Below are 19,048 nucleotides of genomic sequence, written 5' to 3' on the forward strand. Positions count from 1 at the left end.
CGGCGTGCTATTGAGATGAATTCTCGTACCTCGATAAAGTCGGGATCCTATTACATTTCAACTAAAAGTTGCTTTAAGACGTCATCTTTGTGAACTGCTAAGTAAATTAGGTTGTGTATTATTACTGATCCCGTGGTAATATCAGTCCGATTTCCAGTTCGAAGAAACAACCTTTTTCTATTCTATCAGCGCACAGACGTCCACTGCTGGTCATTGGCCTCTCCAAAGCCTCGCCACAAAGACCGGTCCTGCGCTGCCCGCACCCAGCGGATCACCGTGAACCTCGATAGATCGTCGGTTCATCTCGTGGGAGGCCTGCGTTTCGGTTTGAAGGGCGGGGCAGCCGTTGTAACTATACTTGAGACCTTAGAACTCATATCTCAAGGCGGGTGGCGCATTTACGTCGTAGATGTCTACGAGCTCCAGTAACCACTTAACACCAGGTGGGCTGTGAGCTTCTAAGCAATAAAAAAAAAAAACTTGACTCGTGAAAAACGAAGCTAACATTAACAATATATACATACTAATGCTGAATTTAATAAACCAGTGTAATAAAAACATTTAATGATCAATTCAAATACAGGGAAATTCTATTAGAATCTTCTAGTGGTCCTTCTTCCAAACAGCATGTCTCTGATTATGGGTAGTATTTGCCTCGCCGCTAAGTCCGTGCCGAAGGCCACAGGCGACCCCCTAGGTCGCAAATGTTTCAATCTATGAAATCTGTCCTCATAATTGTAATATGGACCATAATCTTTTGCTAGCGGTTGGTCGTAATCGGATAGGTAGTCCTGAATGTTTTGCCTCCTAGAAATCAGCGGTTTGTACTGAGGTATGTCGGGTATGATCGAATGGCCAGTTTCTTTGTTGGAAGAATATTTTATTGTGACTATGTCTATTGGTACAGCCGACCTAGCGATGTTGAGGTTGTCTGGAAATTATTATATGATTAGTCGATTCATTTTTTTTGTTGCACTAAATACAACTTAATGACGGGTTACAAAGTGAATGATATGAAAGGCTAAAGTCACAATTAAGGCTTAAACACCAGGTTAGAGCCCCGTGAGCTCACATACACATTCGCTGAATCTAGTATGACCCTTCGAAGTTACTAGAATAGGGCGGAAAAAATAAATAAGACTGAATACAGCCGTGAGTGAAGCAGTAAGTAGTGCGTTTCTGTTTGAAGGGTAGGGCAGCCGTTGTAACTATACTGAGACCTTAGAACTCATATCTCAAGGTGGGTGGCGCATGTACGTTGTAAATGTCTATGGGCTCCAGTAACCATTTAACACCAGCTCGTCCACCCATCTAAGGAAAAAAAAAGAATACAGCCTAATTAAGTAGTTTAACAGCTGTCCCACCATTTAAACTGGAACGCTTGACTGCTTCGCGACAGAAATAGGTAGAATGGTATCTATATATACAGGCTCAAGCACCACCACCAGTATATTATTAAGTTATTGTAACGTAAAAATAGTTAAAAATAAAAATCATAATAAAAAAATCATAATTAAATTCAACAAAGAAATGTGTTCGCCCGCGATTATAGACAACAGGCAAATTAACCGGAATCTTATTTCCAGATGTTAAAAGATTTTTTTTTCACATATTACTTTTAAGAAAACAAACCCGCCATATGCTGATAATAACATAAAAACTTTAATTTGAATACGCTATTCTTTTTGCCTTGACCTGCCTGCCTATGTAAATGTATCTTGTATTATATTCCTCTCATCATCTTCAAGATGTGCCATTAATTTCGAAATTTGCACATTAATGAAGGACGGACGATAATATTAAATAATATAAAAATGAATTGCTGTTTGTTAGTCTCGCTAAAACTCGAGAACGGCTGGACCGATTTGGCTAATTTTGGTCTTTAATTATTCGTGGAAGTCCAGGTAAGGTTTAAAATGTGAGAAAATATAAAAAAGCTCGGAATTATATAAAAACAAACAATTTTGTTTTTCCTTTGATGTGTCCCCTTGATGTGTCTTTTATTTATCGATTGAGGCACTACGAAGTCTGCCGGGTCAGCTAGTATTAAATAATAATTTTATTATTTTGCACTAACTTTTTTGTAGATAGATTTTTTCTCATTCCTATTTCTCATTCTCAATCCTGTTAAAGCGCGTAATAGGCATGTAAATTTTTTTTAACTCCATTTCTTTTTACTAAACAATCATCAGGTCTACAGTATTATATTAAAGCTACGGTAAAATAAGTACTCACGTAATACAAAAAAAACGAATAGCGCCGTCGTCGTCGTCGGCGAGTTTATCGTGAAATATTTCATGATTGAACGAACATTCTAGAGCCCTCCGCGCTGTAACTGAAATTGGATTCGATGTTATAAAACTACGCAACATTGTAACGATATACGGCTGGATGGTCTAGTTTATTTCGTGGCTTTTTTTTTGGTATACAAATACCGAAAAAGATGCTTTATTTAATACTAGCCGTATTCGTCCGCTTCGCTGGGCATTTAAAATTAACATTATTATTTATTGTCATTATTATTAGGGAGTCCAACACTCATATATATATTAGCCTATTCATGTACATGTATTTTCTACATGGATACCAAGTTTCAAGTCAATCGGATGCATGGTTCAGTAGTTATAACGGAACATCCGTAAAAGCCACTATAGATTTATATATTAGTATAGATTTAATTATATATGAATCTTTGAAGGCATTTTTCACCTCTCCCGGCTAAGCTTCCGAGTTCCCCAGCTCGTTCTGGTAGACCTATGCGGATTCCCAGACCAACAGTAACTCCTCGACTTTTTTTCCACAGGAGAAAGTCGCCGGATCGACTTTAGTTGAAGTTTTAAAATCGATAGTCTTAGAAGCTTTTTTTATTGCACTTGTAGGCTAACATACGGTCCACCTAATGGCGAGTAGTTACCATATACATTGGATATATATACATTGGAATGACAATTCAAATTGTTGATAGTAATGAGTGTTTTTTTCCAGCAGAAGTATACCTTTAATTTAACTGAAACAGGCGAATTTTATTTCTGTCGCGAAGCCATCATGAATTCCGGTTTGAAAAGTGGGAGAGCCCTTGTGTAATAGAATTGACATGTCGACCTAATTTCTTAATGTGGATAATAGTAGCCACTTTTACATCAGGTAGGTTGTGATAATGTCTTATAAAGCACTAAAACATGTAATTTAGAGCTCTAGAATTAAAGTTAAATAATTATGAATTCAACAAGCTCTCTATAGTTTTTTTGTTGTATTCACATTATTATTATTTTTATTTTTATTTGTGCGATAAAATAAGTAAATTGCAAATAGTATGTTGTTACTTTTATGTTGCTGTTGTGTGTCCATAAAATTGTTTATTTGGGTTTTAAATAATATCTTAGGTCTTTATCTACAAAATTGACATTTAGTATACAATGTGCTTAGTGCGAGTTTTTCAACGTTCTCGATAGCGTAAAAGTTAACTCAAATTTGTATGGAGTTGGAACGTTTGCCTACGTTTTTTTTATTGCCCTTGTAGGCAGACGAGCATACGGCCCACCTGATGGTACGTGGTTACCGTCGCCCATGGACTTCAGCAATGCCAGGGGCAGAGCCAAGCCGCTGCCTACCGCTTAATACTCTCCACAAGTCTCGTTTGAAGAGGGACATGTCATAGCGCTCGGGAAATACCGTGGAAGGGAGCTCATTCCATAGCCGGATGATACGTGGCAAAAAATACCTCTGGAAACGCACTGTGGATGACCGCAGTGACTCCAGGTAGTATGGATGAACTCTACTTCGGTGGCAGGCGGTGCGATGGTAAAAACGAGATGACGGTATCATCTCGAACAATTCCTCAGAGCACTCCCCATGGAACATACGGTACAAAACGCAGAGGTTCTGCGCTTGCCACTAGGGACATTTGCCACTAGGGACGCTGTTTCCACTGCATACAAATTTGAGCTAACTTTTACGCTATGAAGAACGTTAAAAATCTCGTACTAAGCACACTACTAATAGGTAAAATCTTTTCTCTGTATATATTTAAAATAAAATTTTAAGCAACCATGCTATCAATGTATCTCTGCCATCGAAGTTCTAGCTTTTCAAGGCTTTTTTTGAATAAGACAGGCGTATGAGAACCAACAAACTCTTCCACAGCATTTTGCACTGCCTCTGTAGTGTTGTATTTTTTCCTGTAAAGACGTTGTCCAAAGTTTGAAAAAAGTAGAAGTCTGTTGCTGAAATGTCTGGCGAGTACGGAGGATGACGTAAAACTTGTAAAACTGTAGGCTCTTGTAGCTTGGAAATCGTATGTAGTCGAACGTTGTCCTGTATGAACACCGGGGACGAACAATTAATCAAGACAGCCGTTGATACGAATCTACACCAACGTCTTCGGAATGTGTTAGTATAGTAGTGTTAGTTATTTAGGTTATCATAATATTTAAATATCGATGAATAAGACTTTAATCGTCCGTGATCCAGAAAATCGAAGTGGAAACGTTAGAATTATTTTAATTAAAATAATAAAGCCGTGATTAAGTGGTAAACGTACTTTTGAATATGTCTAGGACTCGCGTGTACCGAAGTAACTACACTCATCATGTTTTTAGGATAAAACATTGCGTTATACTCTGGTTGGACTATAGGGAGACGCTATTGCGAATGATGACCCATGGTATTAAAACTCTTTAGACGGGAAGACATTAATGCTCACAACTAAAGAATGACGGATAACCTTGGATTTTACTTACACGTACGGGCTCATATTACGAGCTTACTATACTCTATTCCAGCTACGAAGTCCCATGAGCCAGATGTTATTATTATGTTATTGTGTGTGTGAATTAATTGTATAGGCAGATGCGGCTTAGCTCTGCCCCTAGCATTGCTGAAGTCCATGGGCGACGGTAACCACTTACCATCAGGTGGGCTGTATGCTCGTCTGCCTACACGGGCAATGAAAGAAAATGATTTAGATTGATTGTGTATTTTTTAAATGATGTTTACGACCATGAACAAAAAATGATTATTATTTGAACATATGCGAAACGTGAAGAGTTACGTTCTAAGAAGTGTCAAAAGGGACTTCGTAATTGGAATAGAGTAATGGAGATTTGATTACGATACCAAAAATATAACTAATTAAAAAAAAAAAACAAGAGTCGGCCCACAGAGAACCACTGTTCGATATAATATCGTCTTTTCGCATTAAAAGTGTACAATTTCCAAAAATATTCAAAATTGTGTTCATATGCGGAATCTTTTGGTAGATATCACCAGTATTTTTCTCATAGGTAAATACTGTCAAAAGAGCGTAGTTTAGTTTTAGTTTTTTTTTTAGTTTACCTATGTTTTGACGACTATTAACAAAATGAATACATAATTTTATCTTAATTCAAAAGACAGATAATGTAACTGGTAAAAAATAAATGTCGCAAAGATGATTAATATTAAAAATACCACATGTTAAACCTTTAAAACACTCTCCTGTAAATTAGTAAGTTTTGAGATTATACAGTTATATTATTATGTCTCCCTCAAGGTCCGCCACAATGTTTAATTTTACATCATTTTGTGTATGCCACACATGAGCATATGTTTGGTTTGTGATTACATACAAACCAGCTTCGTTACCTGAAGCCGTAGTGAGAATCTTTCTCGATCCGCGATTGTGAGAGCTTAGGCCGGAATTAACATGGAAATTAAATGCGAACCGCTCCGGATCCAAAGTTTCAAGTTACGGCCTCTGAAACGCGGCATAATCATAGAGATATCTGATAGAAAACGACATATCGTGTTTCAGTTAACAATACGTGACTGACTCAATCGGTACAGTAGTTAGCGGCCTGAACTGTTGCGACGAGGGTCGTGGGTTCGATTCCCACATTGCGCAAACGTTGTGTGAATAACAGATCTGTTTTCACTTTGCCTGAATGTTTATTATTGTTACGCGCTGGGGCTCGGGATAAAAAAAAAATTCTATCGAATTACAAGTATACAGTGTATTCAACACTTAGAACACTTCACAAACACTTTAAAATTCTTAATTCGCTTCGCTTCAGGTGATCCGTCCGCTGTTTCGCTTCGAATAGTTCTGTTTTTTGGCTGAATGCGTGCAATCTCTGCAAAGCTTTTATAGCCGATACCACATCCTTAGAATTATCGAGAATATTCCACACATTTCTTGTATTGTTTTTCCGCTATCTGACAATAGATGGCGTTGTACTTCTCGAGCGTTCTAGGTGCTACTAGATCCTTCGATATTCGTTCGACTATTCGGCCATAGATGGCGTTACTCTTACCGGCGTAACATTATCTAGACATGTATACTAATGACACCTTTGATGATGGGACGGGAAAAAAATCGATTTTGATTTAAAAAAAAAAACATTTTTAAAACGTATTTATTAGCATTATTTACGCTCCCTCATGCTAGTATAGCTAAATGAAACGATAGTTTTATAAAAAAAACATTACATAAAAAAATTAAACACAAAATCAAAAACAGCTGATGCTCGGATCAAAGATAGCACGGGCGCGGCGCAGACTCGCGCGATCGCACAAATACTTATTTACAACATTAATTGTCTAAATAACTCCATCATCAAAGGTGTCATTAGTATACATGTCTAAGTAAGAGTAACGCCATCTATCGCCGAATAATCGAACGAATATGGAAGCATTTAGTAGCACTTAGAACGCTCGAGAAGTACAACGCCATCTATTGTCAGATAGCTGTGTAATAGTCTGTCTTCGTTTTCGGAAGCAGTCTCCTAACACCCAGTATATTTAAAGGTAGATAAGTATGTATATAAGTCTCTGGTGCCCATGACACAAGGAATCCTAATTTGGGACCTGATGACCGTGCGTGATTAGTTTCCAGTTATTTATTATTTACTATACCACGCACGTCTTTGCTTAATTTTCAGCAGATACATAAGACTTAATATACCGTTTAAGGATGTTGTCAGACATTTGAATACTTCCTAGAAATAAATGTACTATTTGTTAAAGCATCAAATATGTCGGCCGAATTTGAATTGCACAGTATTGTTAGCTAGGCGACGAATATGTCAAGTAACACAAATGTTCATGAATATTGAATTAGTTCACCCCTATTCACAAGTCTCATACAGTATTGGTGTAATCTTGTCAGAAATATTACGTCTTAATTCCGAGAATGATTAATATGAATGTACATTTGTAAATTGAAGGCAACGAAATCTTACTAGACTTAATTCACAAATGAGTCGTCTATTATCAAAGGTGGCAATCTGTGCATTTGAACAAAAAAATGTTATTGATATGTCAATACAGATTGATTTGAATATAATCGTCTCCTTCAAAGAATACGGTTCAAAACCTGCATTAAATAAAGGTTAATACTTAACCTGTTATTTATCTAAGATGTCGTTCAGAAGAGCTTTGTGGCTGCCAATGGAATACAAAGTCAATAATTCGTTTTTCTGATTTACCAATAATTGTCCAAAAGTCACATTGCCGGCTTTGATAATAGTCGACTCAAATGTTTTCACTTCTAAGACATCGTAACCTAAAAGATAAGAAGTCTGGTGCATTGCTATCGAGCGATACAACTGTGCTAGTGTTCGAATTCCGCAGGAAGGTGTAATTTTTTCTAATAATAATGTTTTTTTTAGTACCGTATGTTCCATGGGGAATTCTTTGAGGAATTGTTTGAGATAGCCCTATTATCTGGTTTTTACCATCTCACCTCCCACCACCGGAGTAGATTTCAACCATACTACCTGGAGCCATTGCGTTCATCCACAGTAAGTTTCCAGAGATCTTTTTTGCCACGTACCATCCGGCTTTGAAATGAGCTACCTTCCACGGTGTTTGCCAAGCACTATGACATGTCCTTCTTCAAACGAGGCTTGTGGAGAGTACTTAACGGTAGGCAACGTCTTGGCTCTGCTTCTTTAATTGCTGAAGTCCATAGGCGACGGTAACCACTCACCATATGCTGAGCTGTATGCTCTCATCTGTGTACAATAGCAATAAAAAAAGAAAACTTACATTACACACTTTCACAAATTACGTCCATAATAAAGGAATAACATCAATAAATATAGAACCTAAATAACTATGGAACTTTTCGACGAAAATCACCGATCCATATCTCGACTGAAAATGTGAAACTTACGTCAAACACGTAAAGAGTAATTAAACAAAGTATAAAGTTCAGACATGTAAAGCTAAAAGCTTCGAGGCGTTGTTCCCCTATTTATTTGACATCGCAAAACGTTACGACCGACTTTGAATAAAGCCTTTTAGTATGAAACTCGTTCCGGCTCATGAAATTTATTTCCCGAAATATAAAAAGCGATTACGCCAGAAAATGTTCTCAGTAAAATATCCACGGTTTTATTTGTTTATTATACAAATTGCGAGTAATTTCGGTGATGCAGTTACAATGCCTCAACTTAATTCTTCGATAAATTCGAAATCAGCTACTGATTGCCTCATTAAAGTCTGTTATGCAGACTTGAGTTTCAGAAGAACGGTAATACTGAAGCACGTTAGCTATGAATCTGATGAAGAAAATGCATTTTATAATGAAATAATTCATGCCGTGAACAACAACAATATACAACTAGTGGTACTTGAAGAAATTGATAATTTGAACGATACAATTAACATTGATGACGCTGATTGGTTAGTTGTTGTTTATTTTAAAAATTGTAAAGCATTGACTGAATTTAACGTGAAAATTGTTTTTGAAAAAATTAAATATTTTATAATCGTATCGGATGACCTAAACGAAGATTGTACAAGCAAAATGAAAACTATTGGAAATGTAATAAATAAATACGATGTAACATTCGTTTTCAATGAAAATAAAGAAGATAATTTTAAATTTATGACTTTTATACCTCAAATTGATGAAGAAACTTGCAAAGAGATCGTAACGCTACCGAAAATAGTTAATATCTGTGCTAATGGCCAAATAGAAAGAAAAAGTATATTTCCATCGAAAAATCCGAAAGATATAAAAAAATGTCCTATTAATGTTGGCATGGGGTCTTTGTACCCTTTTGGAATTATTAATCACAAGGAGAAGTACAAAACGTTTGATCCACTGAACGAAACAGAAGTAAGAGGGTTGGATGTAGATTTAGTCAAAGTTCTAGTAAACCAGTTTAATGGTACATTGAATTTGTATTTCATCTATAAGAAAGAAGAAAATCCTTTTGGGCAATTGGATTTCATTCCTCTTGTACTTAATGGAAGCCTGGACGTCATTGCTGGCGGCTTTTACAGAATTTATGGAAATGTTGTGGCTTATTCCGGAATTTATACCAGTCAAGCCGTTACTTGGATGTATGTTGCAAACAGAACCACAAAATCCTGGCAAAGTCTAATAGTAAAAATAGACGGCTTATACATTTTTGTTATATTCCACCTCATATATAGCTATGTTTGGTACTTTGTGCGAAAATTTGATGAACAGGCAGTGGATTTTAGAAATACCATACTGTACAGTTGGGGAGCTTTGGTCGGCACTACATCGCTACAAGACGCTCTCTCTTTGAAACAGAGAATACTGAATTTAACGTACCTTATTATGTGTGTTCATTTATCAGCATACGTAAGTCTGCATTTATATTACTTCTTGACGGTTTTAGAGCCACCGGAGCTGTTGAAAAGTAATGATGACGTCATGCGATCCGGAAGACCCGCGTTCTTAATACCGATATCCAAATATTTCGTACTCGACGAGAAATACCTAAGTTTTGCTAACGCGTCCGAGGAATGCACGAAATTTCAGGACTGCTCCGACCTATCTCTACTTCGCAACGGCGTAACGATAATACTACAAGGATTCTTTTTGAATTACCAAGCGAGGACAGCTATTAACTATGAAGCTAAAGTACTCAGCGCTGCAGAGAACGTGTTAACTGTTTATTACGAGATGCTGTTGAGGAAGAACAGTCCCTACGTTGAAAGACTTCAGAAGCTGATGACACATTTGTTTGAAGCCGGCATACCAGATAGGTTTTATCGTCACGCTATTGGGTTGACGGTGATTGGGAAAGCTCACAGCGCCTGTCAGAACACAGTTAGCAACAGCTACAGTTGCCAGTCGGGCTGCAAAATAACTTTCGATCAATTCGCCGGAGTGTTTTATCTTTGGCTATTCGGATGTGTCTTGTCTTGTGGCGCTTTTATTTTCGAATTGTTCAGTAAATTCGGAAGGGCATAAATAAATAAATAAATGGTGCGCGTGCAATTTGGTGGATGTGAAAGAATTGAAACTTCTTTTGCGGTATGTAGTATTGTAGTTTTCTGCATTTTTCATCTTTTAATCATATTTCGCTTGTAATAGGGAATGCTGTGTATAAGAGAAACGATTTAGCACGCTTTTTCCTTTCTCTCTTCACGGTCGAGTGATTCGCGGGACGCTCTATCTGTTTTCTCACTCTCGCTCTTCCTAAATTGTATCTTTTCTCTCTATCCGTAACGAATCTGTCGCGAGTTAAATTTTACTCTCAACGCGCCTAAAGAAGTTTTACATTAAAATGTTGTACTAAGTTTTTAAACTAGAACTAGTTTCTAATTTATTTTGCTCGGTCTTCCTTATTGCCATTGTTTTCATTCTAATATCACGTAAAGTATGAGCTATAGATCTTAAGAAGATTTCGATAGACAATCAAAAACTAGTTATAAAAACTTATTTGGGATTTAGTTTTCGTCATCAGTGGATCACGATACCCTCTAGATCAGTGATTATCAAACTTATTTTTTTTACCGCCCCCTTTGAAAATCAATTATTTTTCAGCGCCCCCCATTTTTTATACACCCCTAAAACTTTAAAACCACAATTTCATTAATTTAATTAATAAATGTTGTATTAATTTTAGTAAATGTAGTACCACGTAGTACATAATTATGTATTTGTAGATGCTATTATTGTTTCTTCATATTATTATATGTCCATACATCGCTACAGAGCGTGTATTTATAAATTTTCAAAGTAAAAATGAATTCTTCTCATCAATATGTTTGTTTAAATTCAGAATTACCAAAATAAATTGCTAGTTCACTGTACTATTACTATGCTAATTTATTAGAACGAAACTATTTTTGTTGAATATCTTCCTCATTAATATAAGATTCTCATCATAAGATAATTAAAAATTTATTAGCTAGAAACGGATCCTCCGAAAAGGACCTCAGAAGGCGAATCAATATGGCAAAGAGAGCTATGTCCCAAATGGACCGTGTTTGGGCGGACAGAAACATCTCGAGGAATACCAAAAAGCAGCTCGTCACCTCCCTCGTCTTTTCCATTTTTCTCTACGGCGCGCATCGACGCGTTTGAGATGTGATGCTGGAGGAAAATGCTCGGGATTCGTTGGACAGAACACAGAACCAACGAATCCATTCTTACCGAGCTCAAGATTCCAATGCGCCTCAGCACTACATGCGCGCGGAGAAGTTTCGAGATCTTTGGAGATATTGCCAGAAAGAGAGGTGACCATCTGGAAAAGCTGCTGGTAACAGGCAAGGTATGCGGGAGAAGGCACAGAGGTAGAAATCCAATGCGCTGGTCGGACCAAATACGCTCCACTCTCAATATCTCAGTCCACGTTGCTATCCACACAGCCGAGGACAGGCAGTAATGGCGCAAGATGATGCAGGAGAAAGTTATTAGAGGAGGCCACGACCCTCAGCACTGAGGATTATCGACGCAAGAAGGAAGGAAACTACGAAAAATAAATTAATATCATTTCGTATTATAGACAAATATGGGTAATTTTTCACAGAATTTTAGTTTATAATTTAGAACTGGTTCAAATAAAAACCGCCGCCTAAGTCAGCGTTTTTATTATTTGTAATAATTAATATCTATACTAATATTATAAAAAGGAAAGATTTGTTTGTTTGTTTGTATTCAATAGGCTCCGAAACTACTTAGCCGATTTGAAAAATTCTTTCACTGTTTGGAAGCTTCACTATTCCTGAGTGATATAGGCTATAATCTTTTTTGAAAAAAATTAGGTATCCTTACTACAATTCCAATAATTTAACACAAGGTGTAAAAAAAATTTCCTAAAATATTCTTTACGTCGCGTACCTACGAAAACTATTGATGATAGAATAAAATAATGTACTACGACTTTGTAGAAAACCTTATTATTTACAAAAAGTGTCGCGACAGCATATGTCTAACTAACACTTATTGCGGCATAGCTTTTAGTGTTCTTTTATTTAAAAAAATGCCCCTGGTAAGACACGGAGTGCCCCCCTACCTTCGCCGACGGGTGGCTTCCTACTTGGAGGACAGATCGGTCACATGTACTGGACACGGTGGGATCGTGCACATGCTCCCGGTCGTGCGCGATGTTCCACAGGGGTCGGTGCTCGGCCCCCTTTTGTGGAATATCGGGTATAACTGGGTACTGAGAGGTGCCCTCCTCCCGGGCCTAAGCGTAATCTGTTACGCAGACGACACGCTGGTCGGGGGTGTCCGGGGGGGGGGGGTTGGCTTGCTGAGTTTGCTCGGCCTCATTCTGGACAGTCGTTGGACCTTTCGTGTTCACTTTCAGAACCTGGTCCCTCGTTTGTTGGGGGTGGCCGGCGCGTTAAGCTGGCTTCTTCCCAACATCGGGTGGCCTGACCAGGTGACGCGCCGTCTCTATACGGGAGTGGTGCGGTCAATGGCCTTATATGAGGCGCCCGCGTGGGGCCAGTCACTGGTCGTGGGGGTAGCGAAGTTGCTGCAACGGCCGCAACGCACCATCGCGGTCAGGATCATCCGTGTTTATCGCACCATCTCTTTCGAGGCGGCGTGTGTACTGGCTGGGACGCCGCCTTGGGTCCTGGAGGCGGAGGCGCTCGCCGCTGACTATCAGTAGCGGGCTAACCTTCGTGCCCGGGACGTGGCACGTCCCAGCCCCAGTGTGGTCAGAGCGCGGAGGGCCCAATCTCGGCGGTCCGTGCTGGAGTCATGGTCCAGGCGGCTGGCCGATCCTTCGGCTGGTCGTAGGACCGTCGAGGTGATTCGCCCGGTTCTTGTGAATTGGGTGAATCGCGACAGAGGACGCCTCACTTTCCGGCTCACGCAGGTACTCACTGGGCATGGTTGCTTCGGTGAGTTCCTACACCGGATCGGAGCCGAGCCGACGGCAGAGTGCCACCATTGTGGTTGCGACTTGGACACGGCAGAGCATACGCTCGTCGCCTGCCCCGCATGGGAGGGGTGGCGGCGTGTCCTCGTCGCAAAAATAGGAAACGACTTGTCGTTGCTGAGTGTTCTGGCATCGATGCTCGGTGACGACGAATCGTGGAAGGCGATGCTCGACTTCTGCGAGTGCACCATCTCACAAGAGGAGGCGGCGGGGCGCGTGAGAGATGCACAGGCCCACCCCCGTCGAGCGGGGTCCAGGGAGGCGGATCTCGACCAAGCCCTGGCCCTCTAAGTGTTTCGGGTCTCCCTCACATGTCGGCCTGGGGACCGGCGAAGGGGGCCTAAGAAGACGACGTGCAAGCTGCTCTGCATACGTTTTATGTATGAGCATCCGGGTGATGGAAGGCCGGCTATCGCCAACCCACCCTGGTTCTGACCCAGCGGGGTATTCCGTAGGATAGACCATTCTAACCGGCGCCATCTAGGCGGGCTTCGGACAGCCTGCCGACCGAGAGGGCTGGTGGTCGTGGCGCCGACGACCGGCAGTCCGGCATCCCGAGGGGGAGGGTGATGGGAGAGATGTGCTCCGCACTAAACACTTCACTTTCCCCCCTTTGCCTTTTCATGAGCTCTGTCTCATGCGAGGTTTGGATGCTGGTTGTTGAGCGACAGGAGGTTTTAGTCGGTACGATTCCGACATGCCCCGCCCTCCATCCTCAGTGAAGGGCGGAAGCCCGGCGATTTCTGGCGAAAAAAAACGTGTGGCTCTCGGGAACTGCGGAGGTAAAGCTATTGCATAGCATTTTTTATGAACTTATGACATTATAATTAGACAATGATAATTTAATATTAAAACAAGACCACGCTATATTAAACCTTAATAAAGGCAAAACCTTAACTGTCCCCTTCACACTCATAAGCTAAACCGCGCGAGAGAGAGATGGGCAGACTTTTCATGATTCGCTTGCAGTGTGACATCACGCCACGTGCTAATTCACAAACACTACACAAGCGCAATGTGTTGAACGCGAAATACATGGTAGGCGGGGTGAGGGGTATTAAGTTTTTTTCGTTATGGAATTTCATGATTCGGGCGCCGCGCTCAAGGCCCGCGATAAAAGCTATGCAATAGCTTAAAAATGTATAAACTTATGTTTATGGACCTAGTGCTGTGTCTGTGAGAGTCGCACAAATTTGGTTTAAGCGTTTTCAATCCGGAAATTTTGATGTCAAAAATGCACGTCGCTCTGGTCGCCTTATTACGGATAAAATCAATGGCATTTTTGAAAAAGTGGGGCAAGATCGGCATATCAGTAGTTACAACGTAACTGAAGAACTGGGAATTGACAACAAAATAGTTATGGCGCATTTGAAAAAAACTGGGTACACAAAAAAGGTCACTGAAAGAAACCTAATGAACCGTGTACTTATTTGTGATTCTTTATTACGACGTAATGAAACCGAATCATTTTTGAAGAAGCTGATAACTAGTGATGAAAAGTGGATCACGTACGACAAGAACGTACGAGAAAGGTTGTGGTCAAAGGCCGGTCAGGCTTCACAGACTCTGGCGAAACCCGGGTTAACTCGCAACAAGGTGATGCGTGTGTGTGTGGTGGGATTGGAAGGGCATTATACATTATGAGCTATTACCATCAGGCAGAACCATCGATTCTGAACTCTACTGCGAACAACTGATGAGATTAAAGCGAGAAGTTGAGAGAAAGCGGCCGGAATTAATCAACAGAAGGGGTGTGGTTTTTCATCACGATAACGCTAGACTTCACACATCTTTAGCCACTCAGCAAAAATTAAGAGAGCTTGGCTGGGAGGTGTTAATGCATCGGCCGTATAGTTCTGACCTTGCACCTTCAGATTTCTACCTGTTTCGGTCTCTTCAGAATTCTTTAGGCAGTGTCAGGTTAACATCACGAGAGGACTGCCAAAACCAATTGTCGCGGTATTTTGATCAAAAGCCCCAAATTTTCTATAGCAATGGGATAATGTCCCTACCTAAAAGATGGCAAAAAGCTATCGAACAAAATGATACCGACATACTTTAGTTAAATGTGAATAAACTATATTAAAAAATGTTGTGAATTTTCTTAAAAAATGCGAAGAAATTTTTTCCCCAACCTATTATTATATAGTAATAAAATAGTACAATGTTTACAATAAGTGAGCTGTTTAGGCTTACTATACTATACTATTTGACATTGGACGGTAATGGATAAATTGTAAAAAATAATAATCTAAGACAAGTTTTTGAACAATAATTATATACGTATTTCCATTTTATATAAAAATTATGATTCTCACATCAGTAATTTCTTATAAAATGCTAGGAAAATGCTTTAAAATGCCCTTATGTTAGAAACAAGAAAGAAAGTAAAGAAAACCTCAATTTGTGTTAGTTTACGTATGTGTAATATTTTAAAACTCTGCATGGTAGTTTTTTTCTAATCTTTAAAATAATTTCTGGTGCAATGTAATTAAGGTAAAATTGCTCTAATTTTTTAACTATCATCGATCATGTTCCGCAGAAACTTGTTACAACTTGATTGCGTACGGTGTGTGGGCTATCCTACGAAATCTATGTTAATTATTTTAAGTTTTTATAACATCATACAGGGTAGAAATATAAACTAATTATTCGTTATTGTGTAGTAGGTGAGTTTTAATTTTAGTAAAATTTAAAATACTATAAAGTGAATGAAATTACAAATTTTACAGCGCCCCCCTAACCCACATCAACGCCCCCCATTTTTTCGTGGGCCCATTAACGCCCCCCTCTAGGTTTCAAACGCCCCCCTCTAGGTTTCAAACGCCCCCCAGGGGGCGTTATCGCCCACTTTGAGAAAGACTGCTCTAGATAATGAAATTGTATCGTTTTTTTTGCAAAAATAAATCCCCAGCCTTCCCGCCTACGCATCGAGGGTGATAGGCGCAGTATCTCGGTGTTGAGTCGACTCTCTGATCTCTGTTGCTCATTTTCCCCCCTACCTATTCCCTGGTAGCTTATAGGACAGTGGCAGCTTCGCGCGGACCCGTAGGTGAGCTCACGGGCTGAATTTGCTAACACTAGCCCCAGGAAATATATGTGTCTGTGGGGTTGCTCAATAACCCACGTTCCAGCCTGGAATGAAATAGTACTTAGCAGTTTGTTTAAACGTAATTCTTAAGAATAAAATAAGATTTTTAAAAAAACTATTGTACGGTACGGCGGAAGTAAGTATTTTTTGTTCCTAATCAGAATCGTTGGGTTTTCACTTTAACGTTACATTTTGTATTTATTCTAAGAATTTTACTCAGCCACATCAAACCTGTGTACAAAGTTATAGAAATAAAAGAAACAAAAATAAAATTAAATAATTTATTTACAACGGGAGTACGTAACACTTATTATAATCTCTTAGAAAAAAAATTATCGATAACATTCAAATAAAACATACAGAACGTAATACATAAATAGGAAAGTGGAAAAACTTAACAATTCTTGATAAATTTTTGACTAGAACATAATCTCAATAAACAAGTAATAAAAAGTTAAAAGAATGATTTATAAATGTGACTTATTGTAAAACCCACTAAGTTAGTTCTTTCAATATGGCGTACACAAAATTTTTTTTTAGAGGGAACAGATAAAAAGCTTTTCCCGAAAGTTATTGGTAGTACATTAAATTTCCTACATCATCATATTGTATATTATTGTTACAGCTATTAATCGACGGTCAGCTTACAGATAATGCCAAGTCCCTAGCGCTGCTACAGTAACTTACAAACTTGACGAAGCATATTGCGGATAATAACATGTACTTTTAGGTTAGGAATATTGTGTTCATTTTTTTTTTACCTAACAAACTTCTGTTCTGTGTAAAGTGACATTTATGAATCGTTTATAAATCTCTTTTAAAGATTGCACAAGTTCATTTAAGCTGTTACATGCTTAAGATATATGTACAACAATTAAAGAAGTACTTAACGTAGTGAGCAAAAAAGCAGAGAATAGAGTTTTATAAACTGTGAAGTTTTATTGAAGTGAAACTTCTTTAGGCACGTTGAGAGTAAAATTTAACTCGTGACAGATTCGTTACGGCTAGAGAGAAAATATACAATTTAGGAAGAGCGAGAGTGAGAGTGAGAAAATAGACCGAGCATCTCGCGAGCCACTCGACCGTGGAGAGAGGGAAAGGACAAAGCGAGCTAGTTCGATTCTCTTAAGCACAGCATTTCCTATTACGAGAGAAATTTGATTTAAGGATGAAAAATGAAGAAAACCACAATACTACATACCGCAAAAGAAGTTTCACTTCTTTCACGTGCACCAAGTTGCACGCGCACCATTTTTTTAATTTTTTTATTTATTTAACATTCAACACTCTCTAAGTTGTTTCTTTCAAACAAAGCGAGAAATATTATAAAAGATGTCGATGTTTGTTTTTAGTACTTTTAATCGAAAAATATCTTCTTTCGTTTATTTGTCGGCGGTGTTTAGTCTTCTTTATCCGCCCAAATGCTGTCTCCGTTAGCTACTGCGCCTCCTCTGACGTACCTCTGAATGGCAGGTAGCTTGTACATGTAGACAGAGAGAATGGACCCAGCGCAGGCTCCGATCCAGTACACCACAGCGTGTTCCATGAGAGTGTGACCTTCGCATCCAGCCTTGAGGGAGGTGGCCAGAACTGGGTTGAAGTATCCACCCGAGTAGTCAAACGCTGGAATATTGAGGTTTATTTATTTATTTATTTATTTTTCAACTTTAGGCACGGATTTAATGCTTAAGGCATTCTTTACCGGTCAACCAAGGGTGGTATAGAGAATCCTGTGGTTTTTTGCGAAAAAGAGTTTGAGTATTGTATTATAGGTTAGTTGAATAGGTTGTATATATATAGGTCGCGATAATGTAAGTGACGAATTCAAAACCTATACCTAGACTACGGCTCTGTTTAAAAAAAAGGACAGTTCTGTGTATAAATGTTTGAAGTTTGAAAATTGTCTCACTTTAGAATTACGACAAAGCCTACACATCAATTTCAAGTTAAGCGATAAAGACGCAATGGAATTTGTGAACATTGAAATATCAAAATAACTACGCTCTCAAACAAAGAAAAACACACACACACATATTTCTAGTCATGTAACAAAAAACCATCTACTAAACTGTTTCATTCAGTGTTAGCCTACAAACAAATTGGCCGATTGAAAACCTATGTAAGTACATACATAGAATTTTAGTTATTATAAATGAACGATGGAACAAAATAAACACGTATTGGAAAAGCAAATGGTACGACTTTTTTTATTTTTTATTTAATAGTTTTAGGTTCTGAATCCCGAAACAAATGTAATCAGAAAGAGTCGCGGTCGTCAGAGCTGGTAGTGAAATTGTCTGATTCAGTCGAGAATTTATATATACCAGTTTGTATGAGCCGGACATACATAAGTACATCATACTTAATCAATACGGCTTTTATTATGTGCTATTAGTTATAAATAAAACTTCTTTTTTGGGTTTAATCTCGTCTGTATCATTTTTATTTTACTATTTCCGACGTTTCTAATATGAACAGTTTTTTAAATGTTTTTGAAGTGAAACAAACTTCTTCAGGCGCGTTGACAGTAAAATTTAGCTCGCGACAAATTCGTTACGGCTTGAGAGAAAAGATACAATTTAGGCAGAGCGAGAGTGAGAAAATAGATAGAGCGTCTCGCGAACCACTCAACCGTGGAGAGAGGGAATGGACAAAGCGAGCTAGGTTTTTTCTCTTATACACAGCATTCCCTGTTACAAGAGAATTTTAATTTATAGATGAAAAATAAAGAAAACTACAATACTATACACCGCACATGAAGTTTCACTTCTTTCACGTACCTACAACCAAGTTGCACGCGCACCATTTTTATTAT

At 38.7% G+C, this 19,048-nt stretch overlaps 3 protein-coding genes across 6 annotated transcripts in view; 1 reads left to right on the plus strand and 2 right to left on the minus strand.

Annotated features, from left to right (window-relative positions):
• Nucleotides 1-539: 539 nt before the first annotated feature.
• Nucleotides 540-2,338, minus strand: LOC105841299 (uncharacterized). Its single transcript, XM_021346531.3, has 2 exons — nucleotides 2,236-2,338; nucleotides 540-931 (listed from the first exon to the last, which is right to left on the minus strand). Exons 1-2 carry the CDS (start codon nucleotides 2,297-2,299, stop codon nucleotides 594-596), a joined length of 402 nt encoding a protein of 133 aa, XP_021202206.1. The 5' UTR covers nucleotides 2,300-2,338; the 3' UTR covers nucleotides 540-593.
• A 6,084-nt stretch (nucleotides 2,339-8,422) lies between these two features.
• On the plus strand, nucleotides 8,423-10,213 carry LOC110384836 (uncharacterized). The gene has a single exon (XM_021346528.3). The coding sequence runs from the start codon at nucleotides 8,423-8,425 to the stop codon at nucleotides 10,211-10,213; it is 1,791 nt and encodes a 596-aa protein (XP_021202203.2).
• A 6,287-nt stretch (nucleotides 10,214-16,500) lies between these two features.
• The window catches only part of LOC101737013 (aquaporin-11), a 31,738-nt gene continuing 29,190 nt past the window's right edge, over nucleotides 16,501-19,048 (minus strand). For all 4 annotated transcript variants that reach the window (XM_038020043.2, XM_038020034.2, XM_038020051.2 and 1 more), the window contains one exon: nucleotides 16,501-17,856. In XM_038020043.2, the coding sequence (XP_037875971.1) occupies nucleotides 17,633-17,856 (224 nt within the window). In that variant the 3' untranslated portion in view covers nucleotides 16,501-17,632. The remainder of the gene's footprint in view (nucleotides 17,857-19,048) is intronic.

This window comes from Bombyx mori, chromosome 3, assembly GCF_030269925.1.
Source record: "Bombyx mori chromosome 3, ASM3026992v2".
NCBI lineage: Eukaryota > Metazoa > Arthropoda > Insecta > Lepidoptera > Bombycidae > Bombyx > Bombyx mori.